At 47.8% G+C, this 27,495-nt stretch overlaps 1 protein-coding gene across 2 annotated transcripts in view; it reads left to right on the top strand.

The window, feature by feature from the left end:
- Positions 1–26,065, top strand: part of LOC134958582 (protein SSUH2 homolog) — a 70,016-nt gene extending 43,951 nt beyond the window's left edge. For both annotated transcript variants that reach the window (XM_063941279.1, XM_063941280.1), the window contains exons 8-13: positions 2,745–2,807; positions 8,651–8,730; positions 10,608–10,700; positions 11,212–11,317; positions 24,912–25,019; positions 25,561–26,065. In XM_063941279.1, coding sequence (XP_063797349.1) covers positions 2,745–2,807; positions 8,651–8,730; positions 10,608–10,700; positions 11,212–11,317; positions 24,912–25,019; positions 25,561–25,701 — 591 coding nt within the window. In that variant the 3' untranslated portion in view covers positions 25,702–26,065. The remainder of the gene's footprint in view (positions 1–2,744; positions 2,808–8,650; positions 8,731–10,607; positions 10,701–11,211; positions 11,318–24,911; positions 25,020–25,560) is intronic.
- Positions 26,066–27,495: the final 1,430 nt, after the last annotated feature.

Below are 27,495 nucleotides of genomic sequence, written 5' to 3' on the forward strand. Positions count from 1 at the left end.
TTTTCACATGGGACCCCTTTCCCCGAATGCCAGAAACCCCCTCTGACTGATGTCTAAGTGGGTTTCTTCAGCCAATCAGGGAGCGCCACGTTGTGGCACCCTCCTGATCGGCTGTGTGCTCCTGTACTGTCTGACAGGCGGCACACGGCAGTATTACAATGTAGCGCCTATGCGCTCCATTGTAACCAATGGTGGGAACTTTGTGGTCAGCGGTGAGGTCACTTTCGGTCAACCGCTGACCACAAAGTTCCCACCATTGGTTACAATGGAGCGCATAGGCGCTACATTGTAACACTGCCGTGTGCCGCCTGTCAGACAGTACAGGAGCACACAGCCGATCAGGAGGGTGCCACAACGTGGCGCTCCCTGATTGGCTGAAGAAACCCACTTAGACATCAGTCAGAGGGGGTTTCTGGCATTCGGGGAAAGGGGTCCCATGTGAAAAAAACATGAGGCCCCTTTCAGTTCGTGGTCGGGTGTCCCGTTTTTTTATTTTTACAAGTACGTGGATTACAAATGGATTATCCGAGGAGCCCTCTACACTGGATTTGGTGAGTAGAATTTTTTTCAACAGGTACACCATGGATTCTACATGGAGAAGAGGACCGACCCTTGTGTGAACATAAGGTAAGTATGTGTATATGGTGGTGTGTGTATGTATGCATTAAAGTTATACTTTCAAGGTGTGTGTGTAATGTCTTTATTGGGGTTTTCCGCCGCATGCTGGTACTTGTGGTTCTCCAAGTACCAGCTTGCGGGGGAGGCTTGCTGGGACTTGTAGTACTGCTACTAAAAACAATATTCATTACTTTCAACAAAGGCTATCAGCCCCCCATCCGCAGCCCATTGGATGGGGGGGACAGCCTCGGGCTTCACCCCTGGCCCTTGGGTGGCTGGGGGGGGGGACCCCTTGATTGAAGGGGTCCCCACTCCCCCAGGGTACCCCGACCAGGGGTGACTAGTTGGATATTTGATGCCACGGCCGCAAGGCACTGTATAAAAGTGACCCCCGGCTGTGGCATTATCTGTCCAGCTAGTGGAGCCCGGTGCTGGTTTCAAAAATACGGGGGACCCCTACGCTTTTTGTCCCCCGTATTTTTGGAACCAGGACCAGGCGCAGAGCCCGGTGCTGGTTGCTTAAATATGGGGGAACCCCTGTCATTTCCCCCCCCATATTTTTGCAACCAGGGCCGGCTCAAAGAGCCCGAGGCTGGTTTGGTTTAGGAGGGGGGACCCCACGCATTTTTTTTTGTGAAAAATTATAACATTTCCCACCCCTTCCCACTGAAAAACATGCACGGATCTCATGGATCCCTGCATGCCTATACAAACACGGGATAAAAAAGCAGGTCTGTTTTTTTTTTTAGCACTTTTTTTGCTATGAAGATTGGTATTTTACTAACGGCATTACAACGTTTTTTCTTCGTTCTGGAGATCGGAGTGTGATTGACAGGAAGTGGGTGTTTCTGGGCGGAAACTGGCCGTTTTATGGGAGTGTGTGAAAAAACGCTACCGTTTCTGGGAAAAACGCGGGAGTGGCTGGAGAAACGGAGGAGTGTCTGGGCGAACGCTGGGTGTGTTTGTGACGTCAAACCAGGAACGACAAGCACTGAACTGATCGCACTGGAAGAGTAAGTCTCGAGCTACTCAGAAACTGCACAGAGAAGTCTTTTCGCAATATTGCGAATCTTTCGTTCGCAATTTTGATAAGCTAAGATTCACTCCCAGTAGGCGGCGGCTTAGCGTGTGCAAAGCTGCTAAAAGCAGCTTGCGAGCGAACAACTCGGAATGACCACCATAGTTAGCAGAGTCATTGTGTTGCAGGGAGTTGGGAGCTTTTCTGCTCCAGAGACTGAATCGATACAATTTTGTTTAGAATAAAAGTAACAAATAATTGCCAACAGTCTCTAGGGACCAGAAAAGAGGGTCATGTACATGGTTTATTATATGGATAAAAGAATGTGTTTTTAATTGTATTGCTGATGTTATATTTCTTGAATATTATTTTATTCTTTGGTATTAAAAAACTTTGAAGTTTAAATAATAAAAATATATTTCATATATATACACAGAGTGTCAGCGCTTTCAAATTTTCTTCCTTCTTGTTTAACACTATGAGCTGCTGATGTAGTGCAAACTCCACCCGGGTGTCTGGTGTTCCGGATGTACTTACAGGCAGCGGGCTTTCTCGCTGGATGCCTTCTCTATACTGCCACCGTTTTTACTGAGATACTTCTCACAGCCGGCTCCGTCATAGACAAACTAAGATGCCTTGCACGTAGGGTATATACAGCTACTCCAGAGGTCAGTAACTACTCCGTAACACGTTCTGCTGGGGAGGCAGCCCAGGAGACGGATCCTATTGGTCCATGAATGGTTCTCTAGGAAGGATTCCCTGTCACGCTTTTATATCACCGTATTGTGCCGTACATGAGCCACTGGCAATAGGCCACATAGTGTGTGTAACCCACAGAAGCTGCTTATTCTGATACACCACACCTGGGGAGAGAGTACCACGTGCTAACCACAGAGCCAGTGATTCCAACACATACAGCTACATAGTGCATATTGGGGATGTGGTCTCCTGCAGACAGGGGGCGCTCTGCATGTCGGTGCATGCACTTGTACTACTGGGGGTGGGTGAGGACACTGTTGTCCTCTTATAGCTTTTGGCAAGGACTACTGTCCCAAATGTTGTTCTGTCCATCACATGCTAATCCCCACGTTTCTCTTCCTTGCTGAAGGCTTGCCCCCAGTGTTTGGGAACCTGCAAGACAGTGTGTACGAAATGCCACGGAACGCGTCGGGTAAGTCATTATTTTAGGGTTATATAGACGAGGAGTCTGTGTTTTATATGGGAAACTGTTCTTCTATTGCAGGGGTGGGGAACCTTTTTTCTACCAAGGGCCATTTGGATATTTATAAAATCCTTCAGGGGGGCCATACAAAAATGATCAACTTAAAAATTACCCTGCCCCCCCAGCAGTTATGCCCCCAGTAGTTATGCTCCTAAGAGGTACTGAGTGTGCGCGCACCAAAAAATGGGTGTGGCCAATTAAAATGAGACGTGATACACATATGCCCCCAAAAGTGCAGTGCCAGATACACAAATGCCCCCACAGTGCCAGATACACAAATGCCCCCACAGTGCCAGATACACAAATGCCCCCACAGTGCCAGATACACAAATGCCCCCCCACCCCACTGTGCTGCTGCTCCGTCGGGGGGCGGCGTATCACAGCTGTCGGGGCAGGGAGGAGAGCACGGCTATGTCGGGCGGCGGCGTGTAGGATCTCAAACCAGCCGCCGGTTCGTGAGCCAATCAGAGCTCGCGGACCGGCAGCAGCGGCTCCTGATTGGCTGCCGGTCCGCGAGCTCTGATTAGCTCAGGAACCGGCGGCTGGTTTGAGATCCTACCCGCCGCTGCCGCCCGACATAGCCGCGCTCTCCTCCATGCCCTGACAGCTGAGACACGCTGCCATCAGACTGAGCAGCGGCGTGTCTCGCTGACACACAAGCGGGTGGGCCGGAACAAATGGCTTTGCGGGCCTTATACTTACCACGGGCCGGAGGTTCCCCACCCCTGTTCTATTGGTTCAAAGGTTGACAACTTGTGCAGCAGGTATGGAATTGTAAGGCCTGACTGTCAGGGCATGCTGGGATTTGCATTTCCACAAAGGCTGGTTGCTGAGCCTAAACTAGAGAGTATTTTTCGGCTGAGTCTAAACTGGAGCAAATAAAAAAAAGATTTAGTAACTGTGCACCTGGGTAACACCGTGCTACGCTGCAGGTGGGGCAGATGTAACCTGTGCACCTGGGTAACACCGTGCTGCACTGCAGGTGGGGCAGATGTAACATGTGCAACACCGTGCTGCGCTGCAGGTGGGGCAGATGTAACCTGTGCACCTGGGTAACACCGTGCTGCGCTGCAGGTGGGGCAGATGTAACCTGTGCATCTGGGTAACACTGTGCTGTGCTGCCTGTGGGGCAGATGTAACCTGTGCATCTGGGTAACACTGTGCTGCAGGTGGGGCAGATGTAACCTGTGCACCTGGGTAACACTGTGCTGTGCTGCCTGTGGGGCAGATGTAACCTGTGCACCTGGGTAACACTGTGCTGCGCTGCAGGTGGGACAGATGTAACCTGTGCACCTGGGTAACACCATGCTGCGCTGCAGGTTGGGAAGATGTAACCTGTGCACCTGGGTAACGTGCTGCACTGCAGGTGGTGCAGATGTAACCTGTGCACCTGGGTAACATCGTGCTGCGCTGCAGGTTGGGAAGATGTAACCTGTGCACCTGGGTGACACCATGCTGCACTGCAGGTGGGGCAGATGTAAACTGTGCACCTGGGTAACATTGTGCTGTGCTGCAGGTGGGGCAGATGTAACCTGTGCACCTGGGTAACACCGTGCTTTGCTGCACGTGGGGCAGATGTAACCTGTGCACCTGGGTGACACCATGCTGCATTGCAGGTTGGGAAGATGTAACCTGTGCACCTGGGTAACACCATGCTGCGCTTCAGGTGGGGCAGATGTAACCTGTGCACCTGGGTTACACCGTGCTGCGCTGAAGGTGGGGCAGATGTAATCTGTGCACCTGGGTAACACCGTGCTGTGGGTGGGGCAGATGTAACCTGTGCACCTGGGTAACACCATGCTGCGCTTCAGGTGGGGCAGATGTAACCTGTGCACCTGGGTAACACCGTGCTGTGCTGCAGGTGGGGCAGATGTAACCTGTGCACCTGGGTAACACTGTGCTGCACTACAGGTGGGGCAGATGTAACCTGTGCACCTGGGTAACACCGTGCTGCGCTGAAGGTGGGGCAGGTGTAATATGTGCAGAGATGTGGGAGGGGCGTGTCATAGCTCAAATATAAGCTGCAATGTAAAAATAAAGCTGCCCAACATGTGTGGGCTACATGCGGAAGCAGCAAATATTTATCTTACATACAAAACAATAAATGTTGTTTGCCCCGCCCCTTGCATTGCATCATGTTTGGTCCAGTGCAAAGCTTCTTTTTGCTTTGCTCCACAACTGGGATTTATTCCTTAAATATTGGCTATATTCATTATGCTATAATGTATATGGTGGCATAGTGGTTAGCATCGCCATCTCACAGCACTGGGCAAATAGGTTTTATTCACATGTAGTGTGTGTGTGTGTGTGTGTGTGTGTGTGTGTGTATATATATATATATATATATATATATATATACAGTCAGGTCCATAAATATTGGGACATCAATACAATTCTCATATTTTGGGCTCTATACACCACCACAATGGATTTGAAATGAAACAAACAAGATGTGCTTTAACTGCAGACTTAAAGAGACCAAAAGTAATGAGACAAACTAAACAATCCTAAATCAAGCTTTCACTTTTTAATACTTTGTTGCAAATCCTTTGCAGTCAATTACAGCCTGAAGTCTGGAACGCATAGACATCACCAGGCGCTAGGTTTCATCCCTGGTGATTCTCTGCCAGGCAGTGCTGTAACTAGACATTTCAGCGCTGTGTGCAAGAAACAGCATCGGCGCCCCCCCCCCCCCCCCCCCCATATACCTAAACAGGGCCAGTACGCTCAAAATATATGGCTTCATGGGGAAGGAGCAAGGCCACAGAGCTCCCTTTTACACATTACGGCAGGTATAGTACCCTTTTTACACATTACGGCAGGCAGAGTCCCCGTTTTACACATTACGGCTGCAGAGTCCCCCTTTTTACACATTAGGCAGGCAGGCAGAGCCCCCCCTTTACACATTACAGCAGCAGTCCCCCTTTTAACACATTACGACAGGCAGAGTCCCCATTTTACACATAATGGCAGCAGAGTCCCCCTTTTTTACACATTAGGCAGGCTGAGTCCCCCTTTTTTACACATTACAGCAACAGAGTTCCTCTTTTTACACATTAGGCAGGCAGACAGAGTCCTCCTTTTACACATTACGGCAGCTGAGTCCCCCTTTTACACATTACGGGAGATACTAGGAGGGTGAGGATAAGGGTGCTTAGGGGGAGATACAGGGAGGGTGAGGATCAGGGTCCTGAGGGGGAGACACAGGGAGGGTGAGGATCAGGGTGCTGAGGGGGAGACACAGGGAGGGTGAGGATAAGGGGGGGGCTTCATTGCGGCAGCGGAGGAGCACAGTATGGCTGATAGCAGCAGTATGAGGCGCTTGAGGGGGCGGTGCTTGCTGCAATCACACTGGGTGGGCTGGTGGGGTTTGCTGAATGCTGACCTGGCCCAGTCTGGACTCCGGAGACACATGGTTTGTTGTTAAAAGAAAAACAAAAAACATATCACACATAGCTGCCGGCGCAGCTGCCTGTAATAGTGTGACAGGCGCAGTGGCAGCCGGCAGCACCAACAGAGAGCAAAGGGATGCAGAACAGAGACACTGACAGCACCTCTCCAGGCCGGCGCCTACCTGCTCCGCATCCCTTTGCTGAGCGGGTTCCGCCGGGCCTGCAGGCAGGAGGAAACGGAGCGCAGCATCAGCGGCTGTGTGTATGTGCTGTCAGTGGGGACTCGGAGCGCTGCGCCGCAGATCGGAAATAGAGATCCGATCTGTGGCGTGTGGCACTGGCAGAGGGCCATTTCAGACAGGGGGGACCCAGGGTACTTACCCCCGGAACTTCCCCCTTAATCCTGTTTGAATCGAGCTGTTTCCGCGTTGGAGGAGGAGGTGGTGGCGCCGCCGAGCTGCCTGAGGATGAGGCAGCACTGATCAGTAAGACTGGAAGGGGTGGAGTATGTGCCCAAGCAGCTGCAGCGCCTTCCCGCACCATTGTAATGCGGGGTAATGTATGTAGTGGTGTGCCCAGCAGACACGGAGCTGAGCGCACAGCTACATACATTACCAGCGCTGCGCATTCAATCAAAGACGGCCCTGCGGGTGCTGCTGGCCGGTCCTGCGCCTACAGCGCACATGCGCTGTGGGCAAGGCACCGCCAGCACACACCTAGTTACGGCACTGCTGCCAGGCCTCTACTGCAAGTGTCTTCAGTTCCTGCTTGTTCTTCGGGCATTTTCCCTTCAGTATTGTCTTCATCAAGTGAAATGCATGCTCAGTTCTGAAGCATTTGACTGAATATGAGCAGATAATATTGCCCCAAACACTTCAGAATTCATCCTGCTGCTTTTGTCAGCAGTCACATTATCAATAATACAAGGGAACCAGTTCCATTGGCAGCCATACATGCCCACGCTATGACACTGCCACCACCATGCTTCACTGATGAGGTGGTATGTTTTGGAATCGGATCATGAGCAGTTCCTTTCCTTCTCCACACTCTTCTCTTCCCATCACTCTGGTACAAGTTGATCTTTGTCTCATCTGTCCATAGGATGTTGTTCCAGAACTGTAAAGGCTTTTTTAGATGTTGTTTGGCAAACTCTAATCTGGACTTCCTGTTTTGGTGGCTCACCAATGGTTTCCATCTTGTGGTGAACCCTCTATATTCACTCTTCTGAAGTCTTCTCCTGATTGTTGACTTTGACACATATACACCTACCTCCTGGAGAGTGTTCTTGATCTGGGCAACTGTTGTGAAGGGGTTTTTCTTCACCAGGGAAATAATTCTTCTGTCATCCACCACAGTTGTTTTCCGTGGTCTTCCGTCTCTTTTGGTGTTACTGAGCTCTCCGGTGCGTTCTTTCTTTTTAAGAATGTTCCAAACAGTTGATTTGGCCACACCTATTGTTTTTGCTATCTCTCTGATGGGTTTGTTTTGGTTTCAGCCTAATGATGGCATGCTTCACTGATAGTGGCAGCTCTTTGGATCTCATATTGAGAGTCGACAGCAACAGATTCCAAATGCAAATGTCACACCTGAAATCTACTCCTGACCTTTTACCTGCTTAATTGATGATGAAATAACGAGGGAATAGCCTACTCCTGTCCATGAAATAGCTTTTGAGTCGATTGTCCCATTACTTTTGGTCCCTTTAAAAAGTGGGAGGCACAGATAGAAACCGTTGTAATTCCTGCACCGTTCACCTGATTTGGATGTAAATACCCTCAAATGAAAGCAGAAAGTCTGCAGTTAAAGCACATCTTGTTTGTGTCATTTCAAATCCATTGTGGTGGTGTATAGAGCCCAAAATATGAGAATTGTGTCAATGTCCCAACATTTAGGGACCTGACATGGGGTAATATATATATATATATATATATATATATATATATAGGGTCAGTGTAAAACACACTTCCAAGATGACAGTGAGGGGACACTGGTGAAGTTTTTAATGTATTTATTATCTTAGCACGAGTATTTGTGTGCGTATAATGTGCTTTTCTGTATAATATGCACCTGGATGGTGGAAAGGAGACATAAGGGAACATGTAGTAGGAAGTAAAAAGGCGCCGGGGTACATGCAATGCCCGGGAGCTGCAGACAGCCGCGAGATGACGGCAATTTTTTAAAACGCACAACAGGCTGATTTTTTTGGGGGGGGGGGGGGGGCGCTTTAAAAAAATTGCAGCTTTAATTTTAAATCGCCAAAATCTCACGACTTCCTGCAACTGTCAGTGTATTACGTCCAGTATTCCCTTCTGTCTCCACCATTGCGCCAGGCACTCCTCGCTCCATTTCCATTCTGCTGCTGTATGTAACACTTTATCTCTGTGCTTGTGGTACGTACAGGTGAATTGCTGGGTGTGTCATGGGACTGGACGTCGTATGGATGATAGATGCCACCACTGCGGAGGATGTGGAACAGAGAGGTGGGCACCGACAGGGACGGACCGGCCCAACAGGCCTTCAGCCCTCCTGGCTTTTGCCAGAAATGTCAGATGGCCAGTCCAGCCTTGGGCAATGAGCAGTAAAATAGGCGCAATAAGACCAGGATGTAATGAAGTCCGAGTTTGGTGGCCGTGCGGAATGCTGGCCAAACTCGGGCATTATTTTAAAGGGGCAGTCGTGTATAAGGCATGGTTTAGCCTTTTAAAAAAACATGCAGTAAATGACCCGTTTTCAGGCGATGACACATGGGATCCGGGATAAGTTCTCAGACCCATGTATTATCGCTGAAAACCGGGTCTCTGAGGGCTGATCATCAGGGATCCTGCTTCATGTTCCTCATAATCCCTGATAAGTGGCGGCAGTCAGGGCTAATTGGTTAGCCCACGTAGGATCGATTAGCTGCGGTGATTTACCATAAGATACCCCCCCAATATGTTATACTGTATATGAAAATGCTGCAAGTACTAATCTAAGCTTTGTGTAAGTAACCACGTCCGCTAGTGCGCCCTGGGCTGGCCTCTACACCCCCCTCCCAAAATAAAAAGCAGAATTCTATCAGCCCTAAAACAAAACTTTTATATTGGAGCATTTATAAACAGTGACCATAACACAACAAATGTAGATGTGTTATAATATACAGTACATCCCTATGGGAGGGTGCTAGGAGAACCATGTATTTTCTAAAGGAAATTTAGTCATCACAAATGGGCATTAAAATGCCACCCGGAATTTTTGGCTTGTGTTTTAAAGCCAGTGGTATAAACATGTATTACTGTACATTATATATTACTGATAATTATCAGAAAGTGAACATTGTACAAAGGGCCTAATTCAGACCTGATCGTAGATATGCTAAATTTATCACAGCTACGATCAGTCACACAGACATACGGGGGGACGCCCAGCACAGGGCTAGTCCGCCCCGCACGTCAGGCCCTCCCTTACCGCAGAAGTACAAAAGCATCGTACAGCGGCGATGCTTTTGTACTTTACGAGTAGCTCCTGCGCGCTGGCAGGGAACTACCCATTGCTGTGCTGGTCGCAGCGGCTGCGTGTGACATCACACAGCCGCCACCTCCTCGCACGGTCCAGGCACACCCGCGTTGCCCGGACCGCGACCCCTAAATGGCCCGCCCACTCCCACCCAGCGACCGCCTTTGCCTGTCAATCAGGCAGAGGCGATCGCAGGGCTGAGACGGCCGTCGGCTGTCTGCCATGCGCCGGCGCAGTTCAGACCTGGTCGGCTGCTGTGCGAAAACACACAGCACCAATCCGGTCTGAATTAGGCCCAAAATTCATTAAAGCATTGGGTAATAATTGTGCTAACTATACATTAAATGGGATCCGGTCTCCAGGACACGGTGCACTAATTGGGGTTCCCGGTCACTGTACGGAGAAAACCACACCCATAAAACATAAAAAACTCATTTTGACCTGTCGACCTAGAGACCCTGTCGACCTAGTTACTGTTGACCAATAGTGGTCGACCTAGTTACTGTCGACTTTACATACCACTCCCACATTAAATGAATGTACTCATTGATACAGGTATTCTTCATCACTCTGGTGCCTAAAGACCCCTTATTTGTGGTATGGCATTCAGGTGGGTTCTCTGGCATCCTGCAAGTGGCCGGAGGACTGGTCACCTTCGCTCATGCCTTTTGTCACAGGAGTAGCCCCAACCGGGCACAGGACGTCAGGAATCCCACCAGCGAGTCTCAGCACCAAACTGATTATTCATCTTTAGGTGGAACTGTCCTTTAAGTAACGTCAACAAACACTAGATTGCATGGCACTTCTGAGATCTGTAGTTCACCCTGTATGGCTGCAATGTCACATGTGCTCTTCCCATCCGCAGGTGCACAACTTGTCACGGCAGCGGACATGTGACGTGCGTGGGATGTTCCGGGCGCGGACAAATCCTGAACTACATCGAGCTGACCGTCACGTGGTAAGAATAGATGAGGTGTTCTGTTGATGCCTGCAAAGATGATGATCAATGGGGCAGCCCAACATCACTGCTTCCTTGTTGTAGGATAAATGGGGGATGACCCCCATATATAGGGGCGTAATGGGGTGCACCCCGAACCAGCACAATTCCCAGACCATGAATACTGTACATCTGTAATATAAACATTCCAACACAGAAAAGTACTGCACCCTATAATAAGGTCAATTGTGATGTCCCCTCAGTCCTATGCTTAGTATTAGATACAAATGAGTCTGAAATATACAATCTTTTAGGTAAAAAAATAAAGACGTTTAATTTGGAGCATGTCCAGCCGGACTCACAATCTCGCAAATGTACTGTAGGTGCAGGTTGTCCTGGGGTGGTTCCAAAAACTGTAATGTAGGATGGGGTGCCCTATAAATGTATGACGTGGACAAACGGGCACAGTGATAAATAAACCTTAGCCTGTGGATACATTTCATTTGCAGATATTATTTATTCTCTCTTCCAGGAAAAATAACATCTATGAGTTTGTAGCTGACCACAATTCCGAGTTCCCTACTGAGCTGTTTACGAAAGTGAACGGGGAAAAAATCTTCACCAATGAGCAGTTGCTGGTGAGTGGGCTGAATGTACAGATCACTGCTGAGGCTTAGGTGCTGAATGTACAGATCACTACTGAGGCTTAGAGGCTGAATGTACAGATCACTACTGAGGCTTAGAGGCTGAATGTACAGATCACTACTGAGGCTTAGGGGATGAATGTACAGATCACTACTGAGGCTTAGAGGCTGAATGTACAGATCACTACTGAGGCTTAGAGTATGAATGTACAGATCACTGCTGAGGCTTAGAGTATGAATGTACAGATCACTACTGAGGCTTACGGGATGAATGTACAGATCACTGCTGAGGCTTAGAGGCTGAATGTACAGATCACGACTGAGGCTTAGAGTATGAATGTACAGATCACTACTGAGGCTTAGGAGCTGAATGTATAGATCACTGCTGAAGCTTAGGAGCTGAATGTACAGATCACTACTGAGGCTTAGGGGATGAATGTACAGATCACTACTGAGGCTTAGGGGCTGAATGTATAGATCACTGCTGAGGCTTAGGAGCTGAATGTATAGATCACTACTGAGGCTTAGGGGCTGAATGTACAGATCACTACTGAGGCTTAGGAGCGGAATGTATAGATCACTACTGAGGCTTAGGGGCTGAATGTACAGATCACTGCTGAGGCTTAGGGGCTGAATGTACAGATCACTGCTGAGGCTTAGGAGCTGAATGTATAGATCACTACTGAGGCTTAGGGACTGAATGTACAGATCACTACTGAGGCTTAGGAGCTGAATGTATAGATCACTACTGAGGCTTAGGGGCTGAATGTACAGATCACTGCTGAGGCTTAGGGGCTGAATGTACAGATCACTGCTGAGGCTTAGGAGCTGAATGTATAGATCACTACTGAGGCTTAGGGACTGAATGTACAGATCACTACTGAGGCTTAGGAGCTGAATGTACAGATCACTACTGAGGCTTAAGGGCTGAATGTACAGATCACTACTGAGGCTTAGGAGCTGAATGTATAGATCACTACTGAGGCTTAGGGGCTGAATGTACAGATCACTACTGAGGCTTAGGAGCTGAATGTATAGATCACTACTGAGGCTTAGGGGCTGAATGTACAGATCACTACTGAGGCTTAGGGGCTGAATGTACAGATCACTGCTGAGGCTTAGGAGCTGAATGTATAGATCACTACTAAGGCTTAGGGGCTGAATGTACAGATCACTACTGAGGCTTAGGGGCTGAATGTACAGATCACTGCTGAGGCTAAGGAGCTGAATGTATAGATCACTACTAAGGCTTAGAGGCTGAATGTACAGATCACTACTGAGGCTTAGGGGCTGAATGTATAGATCACTGCTGAGGCATAGGAGCTGAATGTATAGATCACTACTGAGGCTTAGGGGCTGAATGTATAGATCACTGCTGAGGCTTAGGAGCTGAATGTATAGATCACTACTGAGGCTTAGGGGCTGAATGTACAGATCACTACTGAGGCTTATGGGCTGAATGTACAGATCACTACTGAGGCTTAGGGGCTGAATGTACAGATCACTACTGAGGCTTAGGGGCTGAATGTACAGATCACTACTGAGGCTTAGAGGCTGAATGTACAGATCACTACTGAGGCTTAGGGGCTGAATGTACAGATCACTACTGAGGCTTAGGGGCTGAATGTACAGATCACTACTGAGGCTTAGAGGCTGAATGTACAGATCACTACTGAGGCTTAGGGGATGAATGTATAGATCACTACTGAGGCTTAGAGGCTGAATGTACAGATCACTACTGAGGCTTAGGGGCTGAATGTACAGATCACTGCTGAGGCTTAGGAGCTGAATGTATAGATCACTACTAAGGCTTAGTGGCTGAATGTACAGATCACTACTGAGGCTTAGGGGCTGAATGTATAGATCACTGCTGAGGCTTAGGTGCTGAATGTATAGATCACTACTGAGGCTTAGGGGCTGAATGTATAGATCACTGCTGAGGATTAGGAGCTGAATGTATAGATCACTACTGAGGCTTAGGGGCTGAATGTACAGATCACTACTGAGGATTAGAGGCTGAATGTATAGATCACTACTGAGGCTTAGGGGCTGAATGTATAGATCACTGCTAAGGCTTAGGAGCTGAATGTACAGATCACTACTGAGGCTTAAGGGCTGAATGTACAGATCACTACTGAGGATTAGAGGCTGAATGTACAGATCACTACTGAGGCTTAGAGGTTGAATGTACAGATCACTACTGAGGCTTAGGGGCTGAATGTACAGATCACCACTGAGGCTTAGGGGCTGAGTGCATAGATCACTACTGAGGCTTAGAGGCTGAATGTACAGATCTTTGCTGATGCTTAGGGGCTGAATGTATACACCACTACTGAGGTTTAGGTGCTGAATGTACAGATCACTACTGAGGCTTAGGGGCTGAATGTATAGATCACTACTGAGGCTTAGAGGCCGAATGTACAGATCACTACTGAGGCTTAGGGGCTGAATGTACAGATCCCTACTGAGGATAAGGGGCTGAATGTATAGATCACTACTGAGGCTTAGAGGCCGAATGTACAGATCACTACTGAGGATTAGGGGATGAATGTACAGATCACTACTGAGGCTTAGAGGCTGAATGTACAGATCACTACTGAGGCTTACGGGATGAATGTACAGATCACTGCTGAGGCTTACGGGATGAATGTACAGATCACTGCTGAGGCTTAGGGGATGAATGTATAGATCACTGCTGAGGCTTTGTTATGCACACCAGTGCCAGCAGGAATGTACTGGTGTCTGAACGGTGAGGGCTGCAAAACAAATGAACTCACAGACAGACTGGGGAATATGACATTACATACACAGAAGGTAATAGGGTAACAAAATAAACACAAAGTGAACAGAGAAGCCCAAAGGCTAAGAAACTGGGTGTCTCCCTAATATTAGGAATGCTCAGATGGAAAGAAGCAAGATGTAGTGATTTAATACGTAGAGAACCCGAAATGCTGTTGCTAAGGGCAACAGCAAAACCCTAAAGGGTTACCAACGGGTGTGGCAGTAAACGCCTTGGTCAGAGATGGAATAATAGACACAAGGAGAGTCTCCACAATCCTTGTCCTCACTTGCAGTGCACTGGTTCAGCTTACTGCCACTAAACTGACACCTGAACACCTTGCACAGTGAGAAAGGATTTTGGCAGGCAAGTCTGAGAATACAGCCGCAAACTTGCTAGGTTCACAGAGTAGCAAAAGAACCCCAGCAGGTTAAACGACTGACTCCAGTCTTACTGCTAGGTCTGGATTGGCAGAGTGTAATACCAAATCCCAAGGCCTATTTGCAGTAAGCAACAAACAAATACAAAATTTACACAGTACTAGCTAGCTTTCAGGAACTGACTAACCAACAAAGATTCAGCAGCATCTGCCTAACCTGAGAAGAGGGTTTATATAGCAGGTGCTGTCCACGCCCCACTCAGACCTCACAGACTGTGAGCACAAAAACCAGCACCGGATCCCCTGCCGTGCACAGAGCCTGTAACCACTGCACAGCAAAAGACCCGAACCAGAGTATCAGCTACGCTCAGGTTACTCCGCTAGCACTTGTCTCCCGGTTGCCATGACGACGTGGCAGCACAGAGCAGGAGACCCTAACAGGCTTAGAGGCTGAATGTACAGATCACTACTGAGGCTTAAGGGCTGAATGTATAGATCACTGCTGAGGCTTAGGAGCTGAATGTATAGATCACTACTGAGGCTTAGGGGCTGAATGTACAGATCACTACAGAGGCTTAGGGGCTGAATGTACAGATCACTGCTGAGGCTTAGGAGCTGAATGTATAGATCACTACTAAGGCTTAGAGGCTGAATGTACAGATCACTACTGAGGCTTAGGGGCTGAATATATAGATCACTGCTGAGGCTTAGGAGCTGAATGTATAGATCACTACTGAGGCTTAGGGGCTGAATGTATAGATCACTGCTGAGGCTTAGGAGCTGAATGTATAGATCACTACTGAGGCTTAGGGGCTGAATGTACAGATCACTACTGAGGCTTAGGGGCTGAATGTACAGATCACTACTGAGGCTTAGGGGCTGAATGTACAGATCACTACTGAGGCTTAGGGGCTGAATGTACAGATCACTACTGAGGCTTAGGGGCTGAATGTACAGATCACTACTGAGGCTTAGGGGCTGAATGTACAGATCACTGCTGAGGATTAGGAGCTGAATGTACAGATCACTGCTGAGGCTTAGGAGCTGAATGTATAGATCACTACTGAGGCTTAGGGGCTGAATGTATAGATCACTGCTGAGGCTTAGGTGCTGAATGTATAGATCACTGCTGAGGCTTAGGTGCTGAATGTATAGATCACTACTGAGGCTTAGGGGCTGAATGTATAGATCACTGCTGAGGCTTAGGTGCTGAATGTATAGATCACTGCTGAGGCTTAGGTGCTGAATGTATAGATCACTACTGAGGCTTAGGGGCTGAATGTATAGATCACTGCTGAGGATTAGGAGCTGAATGTATAGATCACTACTGAGGCTTAGGGGCTGAATGTACAGATCACTACTGAGGATTAGAGGCTGAATGTATAGATCACTACTGAGGCTTAGGGGCTGAATGTATAGATCACTGCTAAGGCTTAGGAGCTGAATGTACAGATCACTACTGAGGCTTAAGGGCTGAATGTACAGATCACTACTGAGGATTAGAGGCTGAATGTACAGATCACTACTGAGGCTTAGAGGTTGAATGTACAGATCACTACTGAGGCTTAGGGGCTGAATGTACAGATCACCACTGAGGCTTAGGGGCTGAATGCATAGATCACTACTGAGGCTTAGAGGCTGAATGTACAGATCTTTGCTGAGGCTTAGGGGCTGAATGTATACACCACTACTGGGGTTTAGGTGCTGAATGTACAGATCACTACTGAGGCTTAGGGGCTGAATGTATAGATCACTACTGAGGCTTAGAGGCCGAATGTACAGATCACTACTGAGGCTTAGGGGCTGAATGTACAGATCCCTACTGAGGATAAGGGGCTGAATGTATAGATCACTACTGAGGCTTAGAGGCCGAATGTACAGATCACTACTGAGGATTAGGGGATGAATGTACAGATCACTACTGAGGCTTAGAGGCTGAATGTACAGATCACTACTGAGGCTTACGGGATGAATGTACAGATCACTGCTGAGGCTTACGGGATGAATGTACAGATCACTGCTGAGGCTTAGGGGATGAATGTATAGATCACTGCTGAGGCTTTGTTATGCACACCAGTGCCAGCAGGAATGTACTGGTGTCTGAACGGTGAGGGCTGCAAAACAAATGAACTCACAGACAGACTGGGGAATATGACATTACATACACAGAAGGTGATAGGGTAACAAAATAAACACAAAGTGAACAGAGAAGCCCAAAGGCTAAGAAACTGGGTGTCTCCCTAATATTAGGAATGCTCAGATGGAAAGAAGCAAGATGTAGTGATTTAATACGTAGAGAACCCGAAATGCTGTTGCTAAGGGCAACAGCAAAACCCTAAAGGGTTACCAACGGGTGTGGCAGTAAACTCCTTGGTCAGAGATGGAATAATAGACACAAGGAGAGTCTCCACAATCCTTGTCCTCACTTGCAGTGCACTGGTTCAGCTTACTGCCACTAAACTGACACCTGAACACCTTGCACAGTGAGAAAGGATTTTGGCAGGCAAGTCTGAGAATACAGCCGCAAACTTGCTAGGTTCACAGAGTAGCAAAAGAACCCCAGCAGGTTAAACGACTGACTCCAGTCTTACTGCTAGGTCTGGATTGGCAGAGTGTAATACCAAATCCCAAGGCCTATTTGCAGTAAGCAACAAACAAATACAAAATTTACACAGTACTAGCTAGCTTTCAGGAACTGACTAACCAACAAAGATTCAGCAGCATCTGCCTAACCTGAGAAGAGGGTTTATATAGCAGGTGCTGTCCACGCCCCACTCAGACCTCACAGACTGTGAGCACAAAAACCAGCACCGGATCCCCTGCCGTGCACAGAGCCTGTAACCACTGCACAGCAAAAGACCCGAACCGGAGTATCAGCTACGCTCAGGTTACTCCGCTAGCACTTGTCTCCCGGTTGCCATGACGACGTGGCAGCACAGAGCAGGAGACCCTAACAGGCTTAGAGGCTGAATGTACAGATCACTACTGAGGCTTAGGGGCTGAATGTATAGATCACTGCTGAGGCTTAGGAGCTGAATGTATAGATCACTACTGAGGCTTAGGGGCTGAATGTACAGATCACTACTGAGGCTTAGCGGCTGAATGTACAGATCACTACTGAGGCTTAGGGGCTGAATGTACAGATCACTACTGAGGCTTAGGGGCTGAATGTACAGATCACTACTGAGGCTTAGGGGCTGAATGTATAGATCACTACTAAGGCTTAGAGGCTGAATGTACAGATCACTACTGAGGCTTAGGGGCTGAATGTATAGATCACTACTGAGGCTTAGGGGCTGAATGTATAGATCACTGCTGAGGCTTAGGAGCTGAATGTACAGATCACTGCTGAGGCTTAGGAGCTGAATGTATAGATCACTACTAAGGCTTAGAGGCTGAATGTACAGATCACTGCTGAGGCTTAGGGTCTGAATGTATAGATCACTGCTGAGGCTTAGGAACTGAATGTATAGATCACTACTGAGGCTTAGGGGCTGAATGTATAGATCACTGCTGAGGCTTAGGAGCTGAATGTATAGATCACTACTGAGGCTTAGGGGCTGAATGTACAGATCACTACTGAGGCTTAGGGGCTGAATGTACAGATCACTACTGAGGCTTAGGGGCTGAATGTACAGATCACTACTGAGGCTTAGGGGCTGAATGTACAGATCACTACTGAGGCTTAGGGGCTGAATGTATAGATCACTACTGAGGCTTAGGGGCTGAATGTATAGATCACTGCTGAGGCTTAGGTGCTGAATGTATAGATCACTACTAAGGCTTAGAGGCTGAATGTACAGATCACTACTGAGGCTTAGGGGCTGAATGTATAGATCACTGCTGAGGCTTAGGTGCTGAATATATAGATCACTACTGAGGCTTAGGGGCTGAATGTATAGATCACTGCTGAGGCTTAGGAGCTGAATGTATAGATCACTACTGAGGCTTAGGGGCTGAATGTACAGATCACTACTGAGGATTAGGAGCTGAATGTGCAGATCACTACTGAGGCTTAAGGGCTGAATGTACAGATCACTACTGAGGATTAGAGGCTGAATGTATAGATCACTACTGAGGCTTAGGGGCTGAATGTATAGATCACTGCTAAGGCTTAGGAGCTGAATGTACAGATCACTACTGAGGCTTAAGGGCTGAATGTACAGATCACTACTGAGGATTAGAGGCTGAATGTACAGATCACTACTGAGGCTTAGAGGTTGAATGTACAGATCACTACTGAGGCTTAGGGGCTGAATGTACAGATCACCACTGAGGCTTAGGGGCTGAGTGCATAGATCACTACTGAGGCTTAGAGGCTGAATGTACAGATCTTTGCTGAGGCTTAGGGGCTGAATGTTCAGATCACTACTGAGGCTTAGGGGCTGAATGTACAGATCACTACTGAGGCTTAGGGGCTGAATGTACAGATCACTACTGAGGCTTAGGGGCTGAATGTACAGATCACTACTGAGGCTTAGGGGCTGAATGTACAGATCACTACTGAGGCTTAGGGGCTGAATGTACAGATCACTACTGAGGCTTAGGGGCTATATGTACAGATCACTGCTGAGGCTTAGGAGCTGAATGTATAGATCACTACTAAGGCTTAGAGGCTGAATGTACAGATCTCTACTGAGGCTTAGGGGCTGAATGTACAGATCACTGCTGAGGCTTAGGAGCTGAATGTATAGATCACTACTAAGGCTTAGAGGCTGAATGTACAGATCACTGCTGAGGCTTAGGGGCTGAATGTATAGATCACTGCTGAGGCTTAGGAGCTGAATGTATAGATCACTACTGAGGCTTAGGGGCTGAATGTATAGATCACTGCTGAGGCTTAGAAGCTGAATGTATAGATCACTACTGAGGCTTAGGGGCTGAATGTACAGATCACTACTGAGGCTTAGGGGCTGAATGTACAGATCACTACTGAGGCTTTGGGGCTGAATGTACAGATCACTACTGAGGCTTAGGGGCTGAATGTACAGATCACTACTGAGGCTTAGGGGCTGAATGTACAGATCACTACTGAGGCTTAGGGGCTGAATGTACAGATCACTGCTGAGGATTAGGAGCTGAATGTATAGATCACTACTGAGGCTTAGGAGCTGAATGTATAGATCACTACTAAGGCTTAGAGGCTGAATGTACAGATCACTACTGAGGCTTAGGGGCTGAATGTATAGATCACTGCTGAGGCTTAGGTGCTGAATATATAGATCACTACTGAGGCTTAGGGGCTGAATGTATAGATCACTGCTGAGGCTTAGGAGCTGAATGTATAGATCACTACTGAGGCTTAGGGGCTGAATGTACAGAACACTACTGAGGATTAGGAGCTGAATGTACAGATCACTACTGAGGCTTAAGGGCTGAATGTACAGATCACTACTGAGGATTAGAGGCTGAATGTATAGATCACTACTGAGGCTTAGGGGCTGAATGTATAGATCACTGCTAAGGCTTAGGAGCTGAATGTACAGATCACTACTGAGGCTTAAGGGCTGAATGTACAGATCACTACTGAGGATTAGAGGCTGAATGTACAGATCACTACTGAGGCTTAGAGGTTGAATGTACAGATCACTACTGAGGCTTAGGGGCTGAATGTACAGATCACCACTGAGGCTTAGGGGCTGAGTGCATAGATCACTACTGAGGCTTAGAGGCTGAATGTACAGATCTTTGCTGAGGCTTAGGGTCTGAATGTATAGATCACTACTGAGGCTTAGGGGCTGAATGTATACACCACTACTGAGGTTTAGGTGCTGAATGTACAGATCACTACTGAGGCTTAGGGGCTGAATGTATAGATCACTACTGAGGCTTAGAGGCCGAATGTACAGATCACTACTGAAGCTTAGGGGCTGAATGTACAGAACCCTACTGAGGATTAGGGGCTGAATGTACATATCCCTACTGAGGATAAGGGGCTGAATGTATAGATCACTACTGAGGCTTAGAGGCCGAATGTACAGATCACTACTGAGGATTAGGGGATGAATGTACAGATCACTACTGAGGCTTAGAGGCTGAATGTACAGATCACTACTGAGGCTTAGGGGCTGAATGTATAGATCACTGCTGAGGTTTAGGAGCTGAATGTATAGATCACTACTGAGGCTTTGGGGCTGAATGCACAGATCACTACTGAGGCTTAGGGGCTGAATGTACAGATCACTACTGAGGCTTAGGGGCTGAATGTACAGATCACTACTGAGGCTTAGGGGCTGAATGTATAGATCACTGCTGAGGCTTAGGGGCTGAATGTATAGATCACTGCTGAGGCTTAGGAGCTGAATGTATAGATCACTACTGAGGCTTAGGAGCTGAATGTATAGATCACTACTGAGGCTTAGGGGCTGAATGTACAGGTCACTACTGAGGATTAGAGGCTGAATGTACAGATCACTACTGAGGCTTAGAGGTTGAATGTACAGATCACTACTGAGGCTTAGGGGCTGAATGTACAGATCACTACTGAGGCTTAGGGGCTGAATATACAGATCACTGCTGAGGCTTAGGGGCTGAATGTACAGATCACTACTGAGGATTAGGGGCTGAATGTATAGATCACTACTGAGGTTTAGGGGCTGAGTGCATAGATCACTACTGAGGTTTAGGGGCTGAATGTACAGATCACTACTGAGGCTTAGGGGCTGAATGTTTAGATCACTACTGAGGCTTAGAGGCCAAATGTACAGATCACTACTGAGGCTTAGGGGCTGAATGTGCAGATCCTTACTGAGGATGAATGTACAGATTACTATTGAGGATTAGGGGCTGAATGTATAGATTACCAGTTAGGCTTAGGGGCTGAATGTATAGATCACTACTGAGGCTTAGAGGCCGAATGTACAGATCACTACTGAGGCTTAGGGGCTGAATGTATAGATTACCAGTTAGGCTTAGGGGCTGAATGTATAGATCACTACTGAGGCGTAGAGGCTGAATGTACAGATCCCTACTGAGGATTTGGTGCTGAATGTATAGATTACTACTGAGGTTTAGGGGCTGAATGTATAAATCACTACTGAGGCTTAGAGGCCGAATGTACAGATACATACTGAGGCTTAGGGGCTGAATGTACAGATCCCTACTGAGGATTAGGGGCTGAATGTACAGATCACTACTGAGGATTAGGGGCTGAATGTATAGATCACTACTGAGGCTTAGAGGCCGAATGTACAGATCACTACTGAGGCTTAGGGGATGAATGTACAGATCCCTACTGAGGATTAGGGGCTGAATGTACAGATTCCTACTGAGAATAAGGGGCTGAATGTATAGATCACTACTGAGGCTTAGAGGCCGAATGTACAGATCACTACTGAGGCTTAGGGCTGAATATATAGATCACTACTGAGGCTTAGGGGCTGAATGTACAGATCACTACTGAAGCTTAGAGGCTGAATATATAGATCACTACTGAAGCTTAGGGGCTGAATATATAGATCACTACTGAGGCTTAGAGGCTGAATGTATAGATCACTACTGAGGCTTAGAGGCTGAATGTATAGATCACTACTGAGGCTTAGAGGCTGAATGTATATATCACTACTGAAGTTTAGAGGCTGAATGTACAGATCACTTACTGAGGCTTAGGAGCTAAATGTACAGATCACTACTGAGGCTTAGGGGCTGAATGTATAGATCACTACTGAGGCTTAGAGGCCAAATGTACAGATCACTACTGAGGCTTACGGGATGAATGTACAGATCACTACTGAGGATTAGGGGCTGAATGTACAGATCACTACTGAGGATTAGGGTCTGAATGTATAGATTACTACTGAGTCTTAGGGGCCGAATGTACAGATCACTACTGAGGCTTATAGGCCGAATGTACAGATCACTACAGAGGCTTACGGGATGAATGTACAGATCACTACAGAGGCTTACGGGATGAATGTACAGATCACTACTAAGGCTTAGAGGCTGAATGTACAGATCACTACTGAGGATTAGGGGCTGAATGTATAGATCACTACTGAGGCTTAGAGGCCGAATGTACAGATCACTACTGAGGATTAGGGGCTGAATGTATAGATCACTACTGAGGCTTAGAGGCCGAATGTACAGATCACTACTGAGGCTTAGAGGCTTAGTGTACAGATCACTACTGAGGCTTAGAGGCTGAATGTACAGATCACTACTGAGGCTTAGGGACTGAATGTATAGAAAGATTACTACTACGGATTTATGCAAGTGGCAGTACAAAGTCTTCCTTGGTGTACATCCGTGCATCTGGCATGTGTAAGGAGTGATGCGCCCATAGATGTAGAAATACCGCGTCTTTAAACACCACCATCGGCCGCAGTGATACTTGGCAGCTGCAGTGTCTTTGTCAGACTATGGCCTCCTGAGTGAGCGGTTCAGTGTTTGCTATTACCACTCCCGTGACTTGCCCCCAACACTCTTAACATCCCTATTCATCGTCTATTTAGTCACTCCCAGTTACTGTCCAGGAACGCCCCTCACATTTCTACTACCGTGCATCCAGATCTGAGACTCTGAGTGTACAAAATCGAGGCTCAAGCACAGCCAAAATATATTGCTCTATTGTGTCCGATATCACTGCTGCATCCGACTCGCAATCAGCCATCAGCCCCTTAAGCTCTCGCACTGCCATATACCTTACTCCCTGTGCCACAGTGACCATCTACCTTAGCAGTTTGTAACTGGTGTCTGCTCTCTATAAAGAGATGGATGCTGGTCATATCTTTAGTTGTAGAAGTAAAAAAATGTGACATCAAACGAAAATTCCAGGTACATATAGTGCAGAATTCTACACAGTCTCTCCAACCACCTCTCTCTCCCTGCCTCTCCCCCTGTCCCTTACCCACCTCCCTCTCTCTCCTCCAGCTCTCCCTCCTCCTCTTCTTCAAGCTCTCCCTCTACCTCTTCTTCAGCCCTCCCTCTACCTCTCTATTTTCCAGCTCTCCCTGCCCCTCTCTTCTCCAGCTCTCCCTGCCCCTCTCTTCTCCAGCTCTCCCTGCCCCTCTCTCTTTTCCAGTTCTCCCTGCCCCTCTCTTCTCCAGCTCTCCCTGCCCCCTCTCTCTTTTCCAGCTCTCCCTGCCCCTCTCTTCTCCAGCTTTCCCTGGCCCCTCCCTCTCTTCTCCAGCTCTCCCTCTTCCTCTTCTTCAGCCCTCTCTCTCTCTCTCTCCTCCAGCTCTCCCTCTCCCTCTTCTTAAGCCCTCCCTCTCCCTCTTCTTCAGCCCTCCCTCTCCCTCTTCTTCAGCTCTCCCTCTCTCTTTTCCAGTTCTCCCTGCCCCTCTCTTCTCCAGCTCTCCTTGCCCCCTCTTCTTCAGCTCTCCCTCGCTCTCTCTCTCTTCTCTAGCTTTCCCTCCCCATCTCTCTTCTCTAGCTCTCCTTCATCCTCTCCTCCAGCTCTCCCTGCCCCCTCCCTCTCTTCTCCATCTCTCTCTCTCCCTCCCTCTTTCTCTTCTCCAGCTCTCTCTCCCTCCCCTCTTTCTCACCCCCTTTTCCTATCCCTGTCTCTCTCTCCCCTCTCTCTTTCTCACCCCCTTTCCCTATCCCTGTCTCTCTCTCCCCTCTCTCTTTCTCACCCCCTTTCCCTATCCCTGTCTCTCTCTCCCCTCTCTCTTTCTCACCCCCTTTCCCTATCCCTGTCTCTCTCTCCCCTCTCTCTTTCTCACCCCCTTTCCCTATCCCTGTCTCTCTCTCCCCTCTCTCTTTCTCACCCCCTTTTCCTATCCCTGTCTCTCTCTCCCCTCTCTCTTTCTCACCCCCTTTCCCTATCCCTGTCTCTCTCTCCCCTCTCTCTTTCTCACCCCCTTTCCCTATCCCTGTCTCTCTCTCCCCTCTCTCTTTCTCACCCCCTTTCCCTATCCCTGTCTCTCTCTCCCCTCTCTCTTTCTCACCCCCTTTTCCTATCCCTGTCTCTCTCTCCCCTCTCTCTTTCTCACCCCCTTTCCCTATCCCTGTCTCTCTCTCCCCTCTCTCTTTCTCACCCCCTTTCCCTATCCCTGTCTCTCTCTCCCCTCTCTCTTTCTCACTCCCTTTCCCTATCCCTGTCTCTCTCTCCCCTCTCTCTTTCTCGCCCCCTTTCCCTATCCCTGTCTCTCTCTCCCCTCTCTCTTTCTCACCCCCTTTCCCTATCCCTGTCTCTCTCTCCCCTCTCTCTTTCTCACTCCCTTTCCCTATCTCTATCTCTGTCTCTCTCTCCCTTTCTTCTCCAGCTCTATCTCCCTCCCTCTCTCCCCCTCACCCCTTTTCTCTCTCTCTCTCTCTCCCCCCCCCCCCTCTCTCTCTCTCTCTCTCTCTCCCCCCCCCCCCCCTCTCTCTCTCTCTCTCTCTCTCCCTCTCTCCCTCTCTCTCTCTGTGTCTCTCTCCTCTTATGAAGGGATATCTGAGTGTGTGACTGGAGTGTGACCTTCTTACCTGTGGGCTATTTACCATTATAGTTGGCGCCGCTGAACAACTTCCCGTCTCCGGCAATTAATCAGGCTTCCCTGAACGGTTTGCAGCAACATCACTCTCAGTTTGCCGCTTCATCCCAGATACTGAGACAGGTACGTACATTGCTGGCATTGGTGATCCTACACTGCAGTACACTGAGGGGAACCTTCAAATAAAAGTGACACATTATAAGGGGTGGACATCCGCGTGTTTGCTCGCACCTCCAGAGAAGGTGAAAAGTTGGGAAAAATTATTTTAAGGCAAAAATATCAGGAGATGTCCACAATCCCGATGGCGGCATACACCTCTATTTTGATATCTGCGCGTGTGCAGGAGCTATCCAGGGTGTCTGCAGCTCTCAGCGAGATCGCTCTGTGCCCTCTAATCCACAGCACCATTGGCAGGCTGCAGCCATGTGGTATTGGAGAGAGATAAAGTGGAGAGAGGTAAAGCACCAGACAATCCGTTCCTAACGGTCATTTTTCAAACACAGCCTGTAACATGACAGTTAGGAGCTGATTGGCTGATACTTCATCTCTCTCCACTTTGTCACTCCCCAAGTCCTAGTAAATCTCTCCCACTTATCACATTAGGATAGTACGAGGCATACTGTAGTACCCCATATGTAATAATACATTTACTCTATATCCTCAGAGACACGGCACTGAGTGGCTGCCGCTCACCAAGGTGGTATACATTTGGAAAGACAATCGATACGACTACTTTGTCTATGGGAAGGAGAACAAGGTTTATACTGACAATTACCCTCAGAAGTGCTGCTGTGCCGTCATGTGACCTGGAATTACTCCACGCGACTTTAACTATCCAGCCTCAGTCACCTCACTATGCAGAAGGAGGCACCAGCCTGCAAGCTGTTACACCCCAGTATGAGGCATCTTGTAACATTATGTGCAGTTGTGTATATAATATGGCCCTAGGACCAGCGCTGTTACAGTAACATGTTATCAGGCTACTCTCTGCATATGGGCTCAGAGCGGCGCCTGTACTACACCCTCAGATATGTATAAACACATTTTCTAAAAAGTGGAATTTAATATATAAAATATATATCCCCCAATTTCTGCCTTTTTTGTTACCTATTTAAATGTACGAGCTCCATCATTTTTGATCAACCAAATAAAACTCTGTTTACCTACAATCATGTAAAAATCATTTTATTAATCCACTTTTTAAATAACTTACCTAAATATGACTTTCTACACTATATAGACAAAAGTGATTGAACGCTGACAGCAAACAGATCAGCGAGATGTTACTGACGTCAGTACTATGTAGGGCCACCACGTGCTGTCATGACTGCAGACGCCCTTCTTGGCAAACTGTCCACAAGTTCCTGGACAACATCAGGCGGTATGTTCTACCATTTCGCCTTAAGTACAGAGACCAACTGCGACACTGAAAAAGGCTGAGTCGGTCTAGAACGCACCTGTCGCTCCCATTCATCCCAGAGGTTCTCAGTGGGGTTAAGATCTGGACTCTGAGCTGGCCGGTCCAGGTATACCAGTTCGGGGTCGCCATGGAAACATGACATCGCGCAGTCTACGATGATCCCCTTTTCAATCTCGGTTAGCTCCTTCTGGCAAGCCATTTCATTAGAAATGGCTTGCCGGAACCTTCAGTAACACGTGTCTGTTGCAGGAGCGTACCATTTCACTTGCACGGGGAGGTGTCCAATCACTTTTCTCTACATAGTATAGTAGTGCGGATATAAAGCAGTATCCATGGTAATATTCATATGGATCAGCAATGTTTAAATATATATCACAAAATGTTCATCATTGTAATTGTGGCCGGACAGCCCCTGGTGGCCACATGGACAATGGCAGCCGTGGCACTGAAGGGGTTAACCCCCCAGTGCTCGGCGCCATTAGGAGGACAATGGGCACTTGGCGACACTTTAAAAATGTGCACTGGCGCTAGGCGCCATCTTTAAATGTATTGTGGGTGCTAAGCACCGGGTATTTAAAATATGTTTAATAATGTGTCATATGTTATATCGCTGCGCAGTGCGCAGTTGGAGAATGATGAACTGCATGGACAGGGCACTTATGAGAAATGTACAAGGTATTTTGTTTCTAAAAAGGCCTTGAAAATAGTTCTTGAGACACTTTTGCATAGGAAGTCTTATGGTAATTGTCCTATCTCCAGACTTGCTATGTACAAGTAAGTGTCAATTAGCCGGCCTCTTGGTGGCCAAACATTTTCTTTGAAATGCAAACGAAGGTGGAATGAAGGCTGTTTGTGTTGCAGCCAATCCTGTTGTAATCCCAAACACTGGGTTTGCATGGAGATGTGAATGAGACAGAAACATTTGTATTTTGAAGCTATGTGTTCAATGTATCAATGGCGAAGTGTAAACTCCCAGGTGGTAGGAATTGGAGTTTAAATTATACCAAACTTTGTGTGTGACAGGAAGGAGGAAATTGCTTCATGCACTTATATCCTTTTAAAATGTAATTTATTTATATTTTGCAAGATATCCTGATTGGATGGAAAGGACTGTGGTTTGTGATTTTACTGTATAAAAAGAGTAGGTCTGGGGGCGTGGTCTGGATGGTGAGGAGTGGA

The sequence above is a fragment of the Pseudophryne corroboree genome, chromosome 9 (genome assembly GCF_028390025.1).
Source record: "Pseudophryne corroboree isolate aPseCor3 chromosome 9, aPseCor3.hap2, whole genome shotgun sequence".
NCBI lineage: Eukaryota > Metazoa > Chordata > Amphibia > Anura > Myobatrachidae > Pseudophryne > Pseudophryne corroboree.